This window comes from Quercus lobata, chromosome 7 (genome assembly GCF_001633185.2).
Source record: "Quercus lobata isolate SW786 chromosome 7, ValleyOak3.0 Primary Assembly, whole genome shotgun sequence".
NCBI lineage: Eukaryota > Viridiplantae > Streptophyta > Magnoliopsida > Fagales > Fagaceae > Quercus > Quercus lobata.
In genome coordinates, this window is record NC_044910.1 from 12,166,796 (window position 1) to 12,185,736 (window position 18,941).

At 39.3% G+C, this 18,941-nt stretch overlaps 1 protein-coding gene across 1 annotated transcript; it reads right to left on the reverse strand.

Moving 5' to 3' along the window:
• Positions 1–14,988: 14,988 nt before the first annotated feature.
• LOC115951597 lies at positions 14,989–16,221 on the reverse strand. The gene is made up of 2 exons (XM_031068770.1): positions 15,691–16,221; positions 14,989–15,033 (listed from the first exon to the last, which is right to left on the reverse strand). Exons 1-2 carry the CDS (start codon positions 16,219–16,221, stop codon positions 14,989–14,991), a joined length of 576 nt encoding a protein of 191 aa, XP_030924630.1.
• Positions 16,222–18,941: the final 2,720 nt, after the last annotated feature.

Here is an 18,941-nt window from a genome sequence, read left to right on the forward strand (position 1 = left end):
CTCCCTCTGGATTTGCAACACTTCTCCACATACATCAACTGATCAACATTGCAGTGTGGCAAAACCTTCTCAAGAATCGAAACATCACAAGCCGCAAAAACCTTGAGACGGCGCGTCTCATCCACACTCCCAGCTTGCGTTTGTGTGTGTCTATCATCTTCTCAATCTCAAGTAAACCAGACCCAGACACAGACCCATCTTCAATTTCATTGCCCTTTTCCACCATTGTTTCCGCAGCAAATTTTTGATTCTCGGACATCCTTTGATTACTATCTGATCAAGATGATCAGAACTTTCACCACTAGAAATCGAAAACGCGTTTGTAAAAGCAGAGCAGAATTATACAGAGAGAAAAATTCTAAACAGAGCAGTCTTCTTAAGCCGGTCATAATTATAATAGACCCATACATCACCGACTTGGTTTCCAACGGTCGAAAATACATAATGGGCTTAGCTAATAATTTTAAATTTTAAATTGAAGCTCAATACGCGTGCTCCAGCTGTAACGGGCTTGAGTTGGAGCCTCTGAGCCAGTTCTGATTGGGTTCTTTGGCCCAATACAGTTAATAGCCGCGGTTTCAACCTTTTTTATTTTTATTTTTGAGAAAGAGTTACAGAGACTAAAAGAGTAAAGAGTTATGCTAGTAGTACCACAACTTTTGGCATAACTTTACTATAAGTTGTTCAGACGACGAGTTTTGAGTGATGGAGTTGTAAATCTACATAGATCCACCATTTTCACTCTACTACTCACAGTTTGCCACACAGGCAAATTGTTTTAAAAGTTGTGGTCTTAGCAATTTTGTTACATAAATTCCAAGTGACCCAATATCCTATTATTAGGTCACTTGTTGCATGTAAAATATGAAGTTTAATCTAAAATTAACTAAATATATGGAGTTTCGAAAATAAAACATAACATGATATGTAAAAAAGTTTAAGTAAATTGTAAAAAGAAAGTATCCAAACCTAAGAAATACTACACAATGATAATAGTAGATTCAATGTTGAAAATATTTTCATATTTAATAATTTTACCTCAACTTAGAGGGTAATGTCATAAGTATTTTCATGTATAATATAGAATGTGTCATAAAATTTAGTATACAACGCAAAAGGGCTGAACATTAAATTTTATATCTATAATTTTTCTATAGATAAATTAAATATCACCTTAAAATTCAAATTAAAGATGATGAGAGTTTTTGTTTTACGAAAAAATTATATTAAGAATGAAAGCAATAATAATAATAATAATAATAATAATAATTGTAGGGACACAATTTTTAACGATCCCAAATTCGTATTGGATTTGAATGTTAAAGGCGCAAACAATAAATTTGTAGAGAGTGGGCTAAAAGGCTAGGCCTTGGTGAACGGACAGCCGTTGGTCATGGTGTTCAAGATACATGCACAAAAGTGAGCTAAACTTATCCAAGAAGATTTTCACCTTGACACGGCCTGCGTGGCCTCGGTTCTTCGACCTCCTTTCTCTTTTAAGGAGGGATTCTTACATTATATAGCCCTTCTCAATTGATCCTGACCTTCCATCTGTTGGTCAGGCAGGTAACTACTTGAGTGTGTGTCCCATCAGCCGCCTTCTCCTACCTTCTGTTAGTTGCAATAACCGAAACCATACTGTTCAGTGGTCCTTTCCCCATTAATGCGGCCAGGATGTTTGTTGGCGCATTCAATGCGGAAGTGACAGCTTTTCCATGAGCCGCTCCTACACTGTACTTCCGTGCACGTTCTACTGTACTTGCCCTTTCTTCTGGGAGCGCTTTGGGGGCTATCTTTGATGACGTGACGTTCTTCCCTTCTAGGTTTTGGGATGCCGAGGACAGGATCTTCCTCGACTACATTTCTAGGCCATTTGGACTTTCGTTGCATGTCCTCAGCAACGTCTCTCCTTGGCGTGAGCCTTAAGCCTTAATGTAAAGTGGGCCGGGGTCACAAATTCTCTGGTCCCACAATAGCCTTTCAAAATCTTGCTGTCCGGCTCCTCGGACGGAGAGGAGAGTTTTGATGACATCAGGCCTCTGTCACAGTTTGTCAATCCTTGTTATCTATCAATACTAGAGCCTCTTCATCTGCTCGAGACACATTCTTGGCACCTTGGTATGTGAAGCATGTTTTCATTAAATGCGGGCGGTTTTGTGCTCCCTACGATCAACGGTGCGACGGTAATCTAACGGTGGAGATTTCCTTACCTTTATGGGCGGGAAAATCCGCACAGTTACTTTTGATGGGAAGTATAAATGATTTTTTAGAACTGATTTGTCTCTTCACTTTCGCACTTAAGAGTTCTGGTGCATATATTCTGGGTTCATTCAAACTTCTATCCAAATTCAAGTCTCTCTCCAGCATAAAAAGACCGCCCGAGGAAATTTTCCTCCTTTCTGTAAGTTTTTTGCTCTCACTAACTCGTGCTTTCTCTCTTTTGGGTTTATTTTTCTCTCATTCCTCTCCTTCTCCCATCATTCCCTGAGTCTGTTTAGTAGTTCCTAGAGATGGGTAAATTAAAAAAGTTAGTTGAGACTGAAGAGACGATGGAAAAGCTCATCGTCGACTATAGAATACCTCCCAATGTGAGTTTGAGGTATGCAAAGAGGGGGAGTGGCATCTTAAGAGAAAAATGGCCGAGGTGGTGATTCCCCTTCTCGCCTTTATAGAAGGAGGTGTGAGAATCTCCATGGGGCAGGTAATGAGGGATTACCTTAGGCATTTCCGATTAGCTCCCACTCAATGCGCTGCTAATGTGTTTAGGATCTTGGGTTGCGTGGATGTCTTAAACGAAAAAACGGGGCTAAGACTAACCCATCATGATGTAAACTGGTGCTACAACCTCCAACATTTGAGGGGTAAATCCTATTACATGAAGACGAGAGATGATAGGGTTCGACTAATCCATTGCCTCCCCGAGTCCAGCAAAGGATTGAACAAGGACTTTTTTATTATATCTGGGGAGTGGCATGATGACCTTCTTTGCCCAATTGTGGAGGGAGAACCAGCTGGGGTGTAGAGAGTAGGAGGGGGCTAATTTTTGGTGCCGTCTTAATTTGCATGGTTCGGCTACTAACTATGGACATGCCTTCTTTTTGTAGATCCACACGCCTTTCATCGACACTTTCATCTAACCAACCAGGCGAATTTGGAAACCGTTCTCAAAGCGGCGGTTTTTGTAAACGAAGGGGACAACCAAGTTAGAGTCGCTCACAAAATCTTAGGGTACGACCCTATCCAGAAGTCATTTGTCGCCCCGAAGCATGTGATCAGAGCTAACGATCCTCGGCTTCAAAGAATCACTGTAACCGAGCACGGGTTTTTGATCTCTGAAGGATCTCTTGTTCTGGAGGGTATCTCGTTGGCGGGTTCTTCTCCGTCCCACCAAGCAGAGGAGGACGAGGGTGATTTGGGTTTCTCCGAGGAAGAGTTCGGCACATTTGACCAAGCTGATCCATTTGAGAATCCTTCCGGTGACCTGGGTGACCCTGACTTGTCTGAGGCGGAACTGTTGTCAGTGGAAACATCTTCTCGGACGGAGATGGGTTTTAAGAGAAAGCCCCCGACCAGCTTGCTCGACCTCATTAAGGGCCAGTCGGGGAAGGGTGCACAGGGAAGGTCTCAATCTAGTGTCCCAACTCCCCTACCACAGCCCCAACCTGTTTAAACTAGGTCTTCTTCTTCCCAGTCGCAGTCACAATCTCCCCGACCCAAACTTCCTGCTCCTCCCCAATCAACTCTACCTTCTCAGCCTGAGCCCACCGACCCAAAGAGAAAGAGGAGTTCCAAGGGCAAGGAGCCAATGGACGGGGGGAAATCCCAATCCTCTCGAGAGGAGGACGAAGCCCCGTGAGCTCAAAAAAAATTAAAGGTCAGGCATCAAGGCCAGGGGAGAGGGATCAATGCCCAATCCGCACCGAATGCCTGGCTTCCCGCCCCAATGCTCCACGGGGAGCCATTGATGGACGATGCATCCATAAGGAACCTTGGAGACAGCGAAGACGTTTATGTGGCCGACGTGTTAGAGAGGACCTTGCTGCTTCCCACTGACATGAACGAGTTGAAGAGTATGAAGATGCAGGAGGTTTTTCTCAGCATGAAGAGGTACCTGGGTATGGTAAGGCTCCTAAAACCTATGACTCCGTCGAATCTTACTCCTAGATTCTCATTCACAATGTGTTTGTTTCAATTGGCAGGCCGTCTAGGCTACTTATAAGTTGGAGGATGAAGCTAAGGGGCAGAGTAAGTCTGCAGAACTTGAGCGTAATAAACATATAGAGGCTGTGCAAACCCTTAAAAATTCCGAGGCTGGCCTTGTGAAGGCCAGGGAGGAATTAAAGGAGATGACTAGGGCCAGGGAGGAATTAAAGGAGATGACTAGGGCTAAGGAGGAATTAAAGGAGATGACTAGAGCCAGGGATAATGTTGAGGCAGGCTTGACCAGTGCCCAAAAATAGGTCGAGGACCAGACGAGGCGCCTACTTGCTGTCGAGAAGCAATTGGAGATCGCCAAGGAGCAGATTGATGATTTAAAGAAGAAACTAACCGAGGCAGAGAGAGCTAAGGGCGTCACAAAACGGGCTAGGGACGAAGCCGTGAGGGCCAAGACAGAGGCGGAGTTTGCTAAGACGAAGGCCAAGACCTCCAAGGACAAGGTTGAGGAAGAGGCTTACGATGCGAGGGTGGCTGATACCCAGGCCATCCTTAAGGCTCAAATCCCTGGTGTATGCAGGCTATACTGCTCCCAGGTTTGGAACGAAGCCCTCAAACGAGCCGGGGTGGAGGCTTCGTCCGACCTGTGGAAGGTGAAGAAGGTGTACTACCCTCCGGCAATCCGCGAGATCGCCTTCGCCAGGTCCGAGGCTGTGAGCGCCCCACAGGAGACTTAGGCTGCTCAGCCGGAAGCTGCTCGGCTTGTTCTCACTCCTGACGAGCCGACTAAGGGAGGAGAGCTTCATGGGGCGACATAAACATCTGGAGGTCTGAATCTTGAGGTGCCCTAGGAGGCTGCTAAATCCACAGTCAGTGCTCAGGTCTACGATGCCGAGGAGTCGGCCCTCTTGTCTCAGCCCCTTTAGGCCATTCCCCTTGCTGATGTTTCTGGGAGCCTTGAGGCTAATTCTGCTCGGCTTCCCCAGGAAGGGGATGTCTCTCAGGGTTCCGAGGTTAATCCTGCTCAGCCTCCCTAGGAAGTGGCCAAAACGAGATTGAAGGAGTAGGAGCCCTGGCCAACTTTTGTATTTGTTTTTAGTTTAGATGTTAATTAGTTTCCCTTTTGTTTTGAGGACCTTGGAATTTGCTTGTAATCAGACTCTTTGACCATATGTATGAAATTTCGTTCTTCCTTTTTCCTTTAAATTATACGTTTGTTTCCTTTGCTAATATTTACTATTGTTGCGAATCTCATGGTTATTGAATTAGTTATCTTAACATGTATGAAGGATTGTGCATATGATATATTTGGAATTACATCCCAGAATTCTAACTTACTTGTGCCCATGGGACGTTGAGTTTGCGTCTACTAATACTTCTAGGGAGCTAAATGCATCATCCAAGGTGCCGAGCGTGTTCTTAGGCCACGTCTGGTACTCAAAATCCTGCTGTCCGGCTTCTCGGACGGAGAGGAGAGTTTTGGTGATGTCGGGCCTACGTTATGGCTTGCCAAGCCTTGTCCTTCATCAACATTAGAGCCCCTTCGTTTGCCTGGGACACGTTCCCAGTCGTGAGACATTCTCTTAGTTTACCGGTGCCACGTTCTTGACGTTTCGGTATACGAGACGTGCCTTCATTAGGGTCTCCTTTTGAGGCGACACAAATCCAACAGCTGAAGACTGTTTTGGGAATTGAGCAGGACTTATCTCATTTGTATTTTTTCTTGGAGATTTGTACAAATTAAATGCCACCAAGCTTGCCCGCCATATAAGAAGCCCGGTGGGAGGTCATTCCCTTTATTTGCAGACCTTTTAAGCTTTTCAAATTCCTAACCCTCCAATTGTGCCTAAAGTCCCTATTAATAGTGTGACTGAGCCTTAGGAGATGACATGGTCAAGGCCAGGATGAGGGTGAAGGGACTGCACTCTTTTCAGACGCTTTGGGTATCCTCGAGCTTCAGGATGGCCCGGTTAGGGTAAGGGAGGCAAAGACTTGTTTTTCTTCTCCTTGATGAGGCAAGAATGGAGCCTCTTCTTCCTTCAACCAAAATCCGAAGCAAGTGGAGGTCGCATCAGATTTTTGGTGTGACAGCACTGAGATTTCTCATCACCGGTACCATCTATTCTCACTCGATCGTGGTTAACATGATACTTGCTCGATTGCTATTAGAGCTGGTATGGGGATTTGGCATCCCCGCTTCTTCCTTTCTTCCATCACTGGTGCCATCCAGACTTGCTTAGTCGCTGCTAGAGTAAGGTTGTGGACCAGGTACCTCTGCTTCTTTTTCTCTTCCATCATTGGTGCCATCCAGACCTGCTTATTCGCTGCTAGAGCAAGATTAAAGGATCTATCGTTCCCGTGTATCCCTTTTTTTTTTCTTTTGTTTCTGTAGTTAGTTTCTGGTATGGGCTTGTTTAATCCCCTTTTTTGTATGCTGTACTACTTCTTTGTCTAATAAAAGATGACTTTATCCCATTTTGCGTGTTCTTTCTTTTCTGCAATAATTATTTTGTGAATGGATGTGCTGGTGTCTTTTTCTTTTGAATAATACCTAGGGCCGACGCCCTTGTTAACAAAGAGTTACTGCTTTTAACTTATCAAAACTGATAGGCACCACAATGCCAACGTCAAGTAGGTTAACCACATAAGACTAACCGAGATAATAGCTGAATGTTCTATATTGCGTATGGGGTGATCACCCGAGGACGTGTAACCTAAAATGAACCGTCCGAAGGGGTCACTGGGCACTAGAGTGCTTTGCCACGTTTTAGATGATGTTCATAACTTTAACTTGTTCTGGGCATCCGATCCGAGGACCAAGGCTTGACCGTGCAGGGTCTAGACACTTGGTTGTGTTAGTTTCTTTAGAGCTGGGGGTCTGAGGATCGCACGGGATTTCCATTCTGTCTAGGACTTAAGCCTTTCTTGATGTATTTAGTTTCCCGTAAGTTTGAGCCCGAGGACTATGCAAGATCTTGGTTCTGTTTAGCACTTTCTTTTTGAAGTAGTTGGTTTCCCCATAGGTTTGAGTCTGAGGAGCATGCAATACCTTGGTTCTGTCCAACACTTATATTTTCTAGTGACTAGTTTCCCCATAGGTTTGAGTCCGAGGACCATGCAAGACTTTGGTTTTGTCTAGCACTTTCTTTTTGAAGTAGCTGGTTTCCCCATAGGTTTGAGTCCGAGGACTATGCAATACCTTGGTTCTATCCAACACTTATATTTTCTAATGACTAGTTTCCCCATAGGTTTGAGTCCGAAGACCATGCAATACCTTGATTCTGTTTAGCACTTTCTTTTTGAAGTAGTTGGTTTCCCCATAGGTTTGAGTCCGAAGACCATGCAATACCTTGGTTCTATCCAACACTTCTATTTTCTAGTGACTAGTTTCCCCATAGGTTTGAGTCCGAGGACCATGTAAGACCTTGGTTCTGTCTAGCACTTTCTTTTTGAAATAGCCGATTTTCCCATAGGTTTGAGTCCAAGGACCATGCAATACCTTGATTCTGTCCAACACTTATATTTTATAGTGACTAGTTTCCCTATAGGTTTGAGTCCGAGGACCATGCAAGACCTTGGTTCTGTCTAGCACTTTCTTTTTGAAGTAACTAGTTTCCTTATAGGTTTGAGTCTGAGGACCATGCAATACCTTGGTTCTGTCCAATATTTATATTTTCTAGTGACTAGTTTCTCCGTAGGTTTGAGTCCGAGGACCAAACAAGACCTTGGTTCTGTCTAGCACTTTCTTTTTGAAGTAGCTGATTTCCCCATAGGTTTGAATCCGAGGACTATGCAATACCTTGATTCTGTCCAACACTTATATTTTTTAGTGACTAGTTTCCTCATAGGTTTGAGTCCGAGGACCATGCAAGACCTTGGTTCTGTCTAGCACTTTCTTTTTGAAGTAGCTGGTTTCCCCATAGGTTTGAGTCCGAGGACCATGCAATACCTTGGTTCTGTTCAACACTTATATTTTCTAGTGACTAGTTTCCCCATAGGTTTAAGTCTGAGGACTATGCAAGACCTTGGTTATGTCTAGCACTTTCTTTTTGAAGTAGCTGATTTCCCCATAGGTTTGAGTCCGAGGACCATGCAATACCTTGGTTTTGTCCAACACTTATATTTTTTAGTGACTAGTTTCCCCATAGGTTTAAGTCTGAGGACTATGCAAGACCTTGGTTCTGTCTAGCACTTTCTTTTTGAAGTAGCTGATTTCCCCATAGGTTTGAGTCCGAGGATCATGCAATACCTTGATTCTGTCCAATACTTATATTTTCTAGTGACTAGTTTCCCCATAGGTTTGAGTCTGAGGACCATCCAAGACCTTGGTTCTGTCTAGCACTTTCTTTTTGAAGTAACTGGTTTCCCCATAGGTTTGAGTCCAAGAACCATGCAAGACCTTAGTTCTGTCCAACACTTATACGAGTTCGGTGAATTAGGCTACTGGGCCCGCTAAGGTTAGCACCTTGACAAATGTGTGGAGCCTAGACTTGATGTTAGAAGCCCCTAGGACTGCTCGTGTCATTGGCACTTCGAAGTACAACCTTTAGCGGGAGCTGGGTCAGGACGACAACCGCGTGCCGCTGGAAATGACGGAGAGGCTTTCGCATAGCTTGCTCTACTGCCAAAACTATTCCCTTCAAGTGACCCTTGTTGATAGTGGCTTGGTCCTACCATGACTAACCGCCACCTATGCCAACGCACAAGCCTCCCCACAGACGACGCTAATTGTAGGGACACAATTTTTAACGATCCCAAATTCGTATTGGGTTCGAATGTTAAAGGCCTAAATAATAAATTTGTAGAGAGTGGGCTAAAAGGCTAGGCCTTGGTGAACGGACAGCCGTTAGTCATGGTGTTCAAGATACATGCACAGAAGTGAGCTAAACTTATCCAAGAAGACTTTCACCTTGACACGGCCTGCGTGGCCTCGGTTCTTCGACCTCCTTTCTTTTTTAAGGAGGAATTCTTACATTATATAGCCCTTCTCAATTGATCTTGACCTTCCATCTGTTGGTCAGGCAGGTAACTACTTGAGTGCGTGTCCCATCAGCCGCCTTCCCCCACCTTCTATTAGTTGCAATAATCGAAACCATACTGTTTAGGGGTCCTTTCCCCATTAATGCGGCCAGGATGTTTGTTGGTGAATTCAATGCAGAAGTGACAGCTTTTCCTTGAGCGGCTCCTACACTGTACTTCCGTGCACGTTCTACTCTACTCGCCCTTTCTTTTGAGAGCGCTTTGGGGGCTGTCTTTGATGAGGTGCCATTCTTCCCTTCTAGGTTTTGGGATGCTGAGGACAGGATCGTCCTCGGCTACATTTCTAGGCCATTTGGACTTTCGTTGCATGTCCTCGGCAACGCCTCTCCTCAGCGCGGGCCTTGGGCCCTAATGTAAAGTGGGCCTAGGTCACAAATTCTCTGGCCCCACAATAATAATAATAATAATAATAATAATAATAATAATAATAATAAAAAAGAAAAAAAGAAAAAAGAAAATGGGTCAACAAACATGACCCAACCCATCATTCTACTAGCTCAAGTAGAGTTTGACACATTTTTTCACGAGTTTATATCAGGTTGATGCTTTTATTTTAAAAATCATCTATCTATGCATATATTTTTAATTCTATGTTCAAGAAGGTTAATAGGTCCAAGTCCAATTTTAATAGCTTTACTTATTTCCCATTCTCAAATTTTTTTTTTGGGGGGGGGGGGGTGGGGTTGGGGTTGTAAAGCTAACCAATGGAATTGAACAACCTTGTCCTTGTCTAAATATTAAGGAGGGAACAGGACCATTTCAAATGTCCTTTTTGCCATGCATCCTAGAGCCCTTAAAACAAAATTCAAGTTCTCCAGGAGGCCGAAATGCCACCTCTTTTCCAAAACAATCTACACTAGCATGATATGCCGTTAGTCAATTCATTTCCCAAATTATATCATAGTCATACATGTCCATCAAAATCTAATCTACTAACATTTCCCTATCCTCAATTTGGATGACACAAGACTTAAGCATAGAATTACGCACCAAAGAATCACCCATAGGTGTGGCCACATACAAGTCATAATCCATATGTCCAGGTTTCTTCTCATGTTTTGAGTGACTTCATCCTTAGTATCAACCCTTGCTTTGGTTGACCTTCACAAATTAACAATAGCTTCCTCCCTATTCTTTTTGGGTAGTATGATACCTAGTTAACAAGAATAATATATGTAAACAGGGATTGGATAGACATCAGAAACTCATTACTTATGGATAAAGATAAAGACCATATTAAAACATAAAAGACTTTAATAATGGATTTGAAATTGTAATTTGCTATTGCTTTATCTCTCATAGCATGCAATCCATAATGAAGCCAAGCAATGCCCAAAGACTCCTCTCCCTCCCAAACCTAAAATTTCCACTTCAAAATAGTTCCAAGGAGGACAAAGTTGTTATATTCGACGTGGATAATACCTTTACAATAATGCCTTCAATTTCATCCCTTGTCACTTGGGGTGGCCTATGCCATTGAGAAATTTGAAGTAAAGATAGAGAAATTTTATTATAAGATTGATAACTATTTATTTATTTTTTTTTTGGCCCAAATCCTACAAAATTGAAAGCTAAGGCATTTGTAACAAAAATTGGTCCAAATTGTATAAAATCGATTATTTTTATTTAAGAAATTGAATTTAATTGGATTAATCAGGCCCAAAAAAATTTGTAAGTAAGTTTTATTTCAAAATTTCCCTTAGTGGTATGTGGCAATAGCAAGAGCCGGAATACCCCATTTTTGTCTTCCATTCAATGAAAACCCAAAGCCCACTACCAGAGGCCCAAAAATTATATTTTGGTGGCTACCAAGTGGATTGCCCAACTAGCTTTACCCTTATGAACAAATTTTGGGCTTCGGTTTGAGTTGGAAGCTGGGTACTATGCACAGTAAAGCTTTGCTTATCCCATGTTTTAGCCCCTGACACAAGAATAAGAACCAAAAACACTTTGTAAAATGTGTTTACATTACCCACAAACCAAAGGCAAAATCTATTTTTCATGTAAAACATCTGTATTGATCACCCATGTCAATTAATCTGTTATGATAAAAAATTCATGGTCAAGTGCTGGAGTCCAAATCAATCTGCGTTGAGCTTGAAAGTCTCTAAGGCATCTCTTCCATTAATAGTGTTCTTCAGCATATTGACTACAATATTCCTTAAATGCCTAGTTTGTCAAATTCTTCAAATAGTAATGTTTTTATCCTAGATAAATGTTTAAACATATTCTAATTCATGATTTCTACCTTGCAATTCATTTTCATGTTTTTGCCACAAGCACATTACGATAAGATATCTTGATTGAGAACCATTATACCATTTAACAACAACTTGAATATGTAAAGGATGGTGGTGCTGCCTCAAGTGACTCTGTCAACAGAGCTGCAAACAGAGCCTTGATTCATAGACAAGATTGCATAAACGGCTTGTAGTTTAGCCATGATAATGTAAACTTGTATGTAGTTTAGTATGATAGTTTTGAGTATAGGATTAGTTACACTATCGTCCACGTGTATGTATTCTGTTAGTCTTTACAAGATATTGTTAGAGTAGTTTAGATCTAAATCTGTTATGATTAGTGACCCTATATAAGTTGTATCTGATGTAATCTATTGATATAGAGAAGATTCAGTTTTTCATTTCTTCTTCTTCTAGAACATTCTCTCTAAAGAATCACAGATCTCTTTCAGAATATATGTGAGTGTTGAGTTTCATAAAAAAGAATGAATTTATGAAATCTTTAAAGAAAGCATCGAGTCTTAAAAAAGAGAATATACTTGTGAAAGAAAGATATGCCTACAAATTAAAAAGCATACTCATGATGTCCTCTATCTATCAAGTAACTCTTCTGAAGATATCTCATAGACCGTGCAAAATTCAATCAAGCATATCAGTGCTCATGAGCAAAAATAAATAAAGAATTTCAAAGATTTAAATGTCAACATGAGAAAGCAAACGCAGATCAGGGCTGGCTCAATGGTATAAGCCATTCAGTGGCGACTCCAGGAATTTTATCCAGGGTATTCCTATTCCACTTTGAAAATTTTTTGGGTAATTTCAATCTGTTTTAGAACGTTTCGGTAAATACCAACCGAAATTTGAGATTTGGCCAGCATGAAGTTTGTGCTTAAAAAAAAAATGTTCTTAAAACCAAAACAAATTTGCATTTTGTACACTGAAAAATTTCAAAAGGAAAAAAAAAAATGAAAAGAAAAGAAATGAACAAAGGTACCTGTACAATAAACTAAAAGTTCATTTGAAATATTAATAAAATTATTAATTATTGTTGTTTAGTTGTTTCATAAATTTGTTTTTCTTTTATAAACTATAATTTGTTGTATTATTGTTTCATTAATTATTAAATTATTAATTGTTATTTAGCCTAACATAATTTAATTTCTTTGTCTTTTATAATGTATTAGTTAATTAAATTATTAATTATTGATGTTTAATTGCTTCGTTAATTTTTTTTACTAACTACTAGCAGTCTAGCACACATCCCACTGTGCATTAGCACACACTAGCACACACCTCATGTGTGCACACACCCTTGCCTCTTCGATACCGTACTAGAGGCCGTTTTGGTTTAGTTAGAAAAACGAAATATTTCAATACTAGTGAATACTGGTGTACCGTTTTACATTTACCGCTAAATATATATATTCTCTTAAAAATTTTATATATTCTCCTAAAAATATAAAATAATTTTAAAGGATGACATAATAATTCCTTTAAATATTAGTAATAATTATGGTTGTAGTATAAATTTTTTATTTAGAAGAGATGTAGTTAAATAATAGTATCAAGTACGTGTACTTACTAAATGCAGTAATGAAAAGACAAAAGAAATAAAAATTATTGTGCAAAAGTTAAAGCTGTGCACGTGGGTGGTTGGAGATAAGCTTGAAAATTTTGAAAATTGTTGACTCGTTTAATGACTTCAGTATTCACGTGGGGAGTGGGACTCTACTCACTCTAGTGTACAAAACAACATACAACCATTGGCGTTCAAAACTAGAAATACCAAAGAACAGAGAAGCGGAAAAGTAGAAGAAAAACAGAGAACGGAGAAGAAAAGGCGAGGAAGAAGAAGCTGAAGTAGGTGGAGAGACAACGGTTGACCAAATGGAAGTGGCCAGAGACATGGAAGTGACCGGCGATGTGGTGGTGAGTGGCTGTGATGACAAAAACTAATGATTTTGGCCTTTTTTTTCTTTTCTTTTATTTTTTTTATTTTTATTTTTTTTATAGATTTTAGTTCAAAATTTGTTTGGCATAAAAATTTTGAGGGTGTTCTGATATTGTCTGAGAGTGTTCCTATTTTTTTTTTTTAAGGGTAAACAAATAAAAAAATTTAAATTATTATATATAATTTTTTTTTTTCAAGTCAGGGTGTTCCTAGGAACACCCTGACCTCTGAGTGGCGTCACCATTGAAGCCATTGATGCGGCCACCTAAGGCCTCCAAGGGCCCCTAAATTTTAACCAATAGTATTAATTAAGTTAAAATATTAACCAATAAATAAAATAATATTTTCTTATCAAATGAAAAACAAATAAAAAAGAGAAAGAAATGTTATGTCCACAACATTTTTTACAACATTTTTACAAAAAATCTTAATAGCAAATTGTAAAAGGTTGTTATTGACAATAAAAAAAACAATTTTAGTGGTAGGTTCAACTAGAAAACAAGAGGCAACTTAACACCTAAGATTTGTCATGAAAAATATTCTAAATGTAGAACCTCTAAAAAAATAAAAAATAAAAACAGCAATTCACAAAAATATTCACAACATTTTTCACAAGAGTGAAGTTAACAAACTTTTACTAATTTTCAACTAAATTCACCACTGACATCACTCTTTTACTCACTACTATCAATCTGTCACATCAACAAATGTAAAAAGTTTTGTCCAATTTTTTTGTGTTTATAAACTAAAAAAAAAAAAAATTCTACGTGGTTCATGTTGACTAATAGTAATTTTCTATATGAAACAAAATAACCAATTTTCGCATTAGACCCTCAAATGCATCGAGCCGTCCGTGACACAGATGAGAGTAGCTCAAGAAAGAGAAGATAACAAAGAGAACATGAAAAATGACAAAAATATATATATGCAAATGATAGTCCCACCATAATGCTTTATCAAGATAGCACCCCTCTTGGTAGGAAATCCCTATCCAAATTCCCACTGTGTGCTTAAACAAAGCAACCAAACTCTAGAACCATTACCTCCCTCTCCAAGTTGGGAAACAAGTAAGAAAAAATTGACAGGTTTTTTTCCATTAATCCATGATACTATTACTTTTACCCCTACTAGAGGAAGATTAAGAGGAGAGTCCAATGAGCACCAGTCCCAAGTATCAATTCCCTAGAGGAAGCAAAACCTTTCCAATATCTAAACTACCAAGATAAAAAAATGCATTTGCATTTACAGAAAATCAAATCCTAAGGATAGGTAAAAAGTTGAACTATTTCCCAGATTGATGCGATAAAACCATCTTCAACAATCCGTTTACACCCAATATGCAACAGATGATCCACCTAAGACCCATCAAATAACAAATTCACTTAGTGGTTACTTCACATAGTACCCTTGATTTCCAGTTCGAGCCAAGCATCAGCAAGCTTTATACATTATCAATCCAAGATGATGAATCCCTACGCTAAGCTTCAAGTTGCACTAGCTACAAATTTTAGTTCTTGCAGGTTCAACTAATTTCATCCACATCTATGCTCTATTGGTGATTACCAATTAGTAATGCGGCTTAACAGCAGCCTTTATTCGTGATTACTGATTCTTGAAGCTTGTTACCAAATACTCTGCTATAGCATCCTGCAAATAATTTCTTTCCCAATTAGTCTTACAGAAAATCTTTTCCCCCTTGGTTTGCCTGTTTCTTCCTTTTGGCCTCCACCAACAATAGGATTTTCTCATTTGGGTTTAGAGTAATCTTCTACATTTGCACTTGACCAATTTCCTTCATTTGTAGTCTTGAATTTGTTTGAGCATGCTTATACTAGTATAACTCTAGAAAGATTGGAAGAAAGCTGCTGGGGTCCCGTTTGGTCCCATTTGCATTTTGGGCCCATATAATCTCTGCTTTCCTTAGTAAATCCTCCAAATCCTCACTGAATTTCCTTTCTAACAACACGTTATCCACCGAGCTAATATTGGATTGAATGAATTTAAGTTTTTCCTTTTCAGCTTCTACTTCAAACTCTGTAAATTTCTAGAACTCTCTCTCTAAATAGAACTCTGATATTATTGATTGATGAAAAGAATCCAATGAATGAAAAAAACACATAACTACTACTATATATACAATCTAAGCAAGTGAAGAAAGTAACTAAGGGGGTGTTTGGTTTGTGTTTTCAAATAACAATTTTCAATTTTTAAACAACATTACACGTATTTTTACATATTTTTTCACCCACATGTATTTCCCCATATGTTTTTAAACAACAATTTTCAGTTTTTAAACACATGTACCAAACGGGCTCTAAGTATCCGTTTGGATAATGATGAAACGTAGTGATCATGCATGAGAATTTGACTACGAAGAGTCTTAAAATTCTCATTTAATCCCATCAGAAACCTCATGACATAGGCTTTGTTATGTGAAGCACTTAACAACTTTATAGTACCACAAGAACACTCAGGAAGTGGCTCGTAATTAAGCAATTGATCCCAAAGCCTCTTAAATTTGGTGTAATATTCTGTCACTAACATTTGGTTTTGAGAAATATGCGAAATTTCTCTTTGTAAATTGTAAATCTTGGAACCATTCCTTTGTGAAAATAGATTTTGCAATTCAATCCACATCTCCCTTGCTGTTTCACAGTACATAATGCTGTTGGACACATCTACGTGCATAGAATTGATCATCCAAGAAAGCATCATAGTGTTACCGCTCTCCCAATCTTCATACAAAGGCGAATCCAAATCTGGCTTTGAGATCTTTCCATTAACAAAACCAATTTTCTTCTTCGCAGTAAGGGAAAAATCATTGCTTTGGACCATGATTGATAATTCTTCATTCCAAGCAATGGTTGTGTAACCAAAATGTTGCCTGGATTTTCACTCGAATTGAGAAAATAGGGATTGGGAGGATTAGGAGTAGTAGAATAATTGTTGGTGTTCAAACCAAATTGTGAAGGTTGAACTTGAATTGGATAAGATGGATTGGTTGACTTAGTGGACGCCATTGTTGTGCTTCTTTGAGCTCTGATACCATTTAAATTTCTAGAACTCTCTTTCTAAATAGAACTCTAATATTATTGATTTATTAATGAAAAAAACACATAACTATTCCTATATATACAATCTAAGCAAGTGAAGAAAGTAACTAACTCCCCATTTGGATGGAAAATCTGTTACAAAATATCCTTTCCATTTGACCATGTGTTCATTTATCAAAACCTGTAACTGCCTTTGCTATCCATGTGGCATTGCTTCTTCAAAAGGAGTGAATGAATTGTTCATGGTAAGGAACTGCTTCAATCAGGTCCATTAACTTAGTGCTAGCCCACTCTCTTTGTGTTTTGATTGCTTGATCACAGCTGCCTTCTTCAATTTTGTTTTTATACTTGCTCTTGTCCTGAGTACATTCCTTCTTATTTACAACAAACTCAAATCTTCCAAACACTTCTTTGTTCTTGAGTACCAATTTCCACCTGATTGCATGTATCTTATTTACTGATATAAATGCATTTGAGTAACTCACACTTTACTCCCAAGCTTTCCTAAACTTCCTCACATTTAGAGTGGATCAGCCATTATTGTTTTCATTCCCTAAAGGGAGGTCTTCTATCTTATTTACTAGTCGAGGTAGAATTTTAGTATATACATTATAAAAAGCACAAAATCTAACAAACAAACTGTCAAGGGTTCAAATTCCCCTCCCTATTGTTGTAACTATCAAAAGAATCCGACAAACACACCCAAAAAAAGAGAAAAGAAAATTTAGCACTCAGTAACAGATTACTATGGGTCCGTTTGGATTGAACTTATTTTTGTTGAAACTGAAAACACTGTAGCGAAATTTTTTTAAAATGTGTGAATAGTGCTGTGGGACCCATTTTTAATGAAAAAATGACTGAAAAGTGGAATTTGTGGGACCCGTGAATAGTGCATCCGTGCATTGTTCACGGTTGACTTGGTCAAATAGTGCGGATGGAACCAAAAAAGAAGAAGAACGAAAACGCAGTTTTAGCGTGCGCGTGGGTCCCAACTTCAGTAAAACGTAAACGCTACAATGAAAATGCTGGATTAAGTTGAATCCAAACGCTCACTATGAGTATTCCATGTCAATTTTTCAATCTCCATGCATAAGCATTGGCCATATGTAATTACAGTAGAATGAAACACCATAGATTATTAGTTTTGCACAATAAAGATTGGTTCTTGGCTTTACCAAAAATCAAATTTAAACTATTTAGTAACAACCAACTAAACATGAGTTTCATTAACTCAATTGGTAAAATCTCTTATTGTCTAATTAAACGCATTGACATAAAAAATCAATTTTCTCTCTTGTCTTCGAATAAATGACATGGGTTCAAATACCATTTACATAAAAAAAAAAAAAAAACTAATTGGTATTTTGTTCCAACAGTAAAGAGAAATTATTATGAAATGGACACCACAAAGTTAAATCACATTAAAACTGTAAGGTTGAATTTAATCAACCATGTGTTGGCTTTATTCCGTGACAAATTTGCTTGTAATACAGTACTTAGAAACCCTGTATTTAGGTAGGAATCATGTAAGGGTAGTGTGTGAGAGAGTGTGAAAAAATGCTCAAGACAGTGTAGTGAAGCAGAGACTCGCGGCTAGGACTCGCGGGAGGCTCGCGGCTTGCAAGCCGCCAAAAGTTGTACACGTGCAGAGCATGCAGGGGAGCTGAGCAATCATGCCACCTGGAGTACTACAGGACAAAAATCCAGACTGGCCATTAAGTTAGCTCGCGACTTGAACTTGCAACTCAGTCAAGTCGTGAGGTCAAGCCGCTAGCCAACCCTGTTTTGGAAAAACTGACTCTTTACATTCCATTCTCACACCAATATAAATATCCCTCATTTTCACAAAATATGTGTGGCTATTCAGAAAGAAAAACCCTAAGAGAGGTTTCTTCAAAACACCCACCCAATTAGAGAGAGCTACTCATTCTTAGAGAGAAATCTTTGTAGTCTCTTCTCATTCCCTCTCTCATTGTCATACCTATTGAGAGGAGATTTCTATCCAAACACTACCCATACCCATTTAGAGTGTTGAGTATTTTTTTGGAGTTTTGGGAAGCATTGGAAGATGTCAAGGATGGCAGATGCTATGGATTATAGCGGAATCCGGTAAGCTAGTAAAGAAAAAGGTTCAGCACAACCTCGTTGGAGCAAGAAGCTTGGAAGGCTTAGGTACATCGGGTAGATTAGGTTTGGAGGGTCTATTGCTATTCATGTATCCAAACTACATTTTCTAGTGGATTATTGACCGCTTGGAGGGCGGCGGAGAGGTTTTACACCGAGGGTTCGGTTTCCTCTTCGATAACACATCGTGTGTTGTCCTTGTGTTTGCATCTCTCTTCCCTTAATCTTTACTTTTTATTTTCTACTGTGGATGTGATTTTAATTGGTTTAAATTGTTTACCAATTCTGTTTATAGCTTGTGTTCATTTTCCGCACACTTAGTGTTTGTCATAAAGCTTGAATTGGTTGTTTTGTAATTGGGGGTCTAAATGTTCAAGA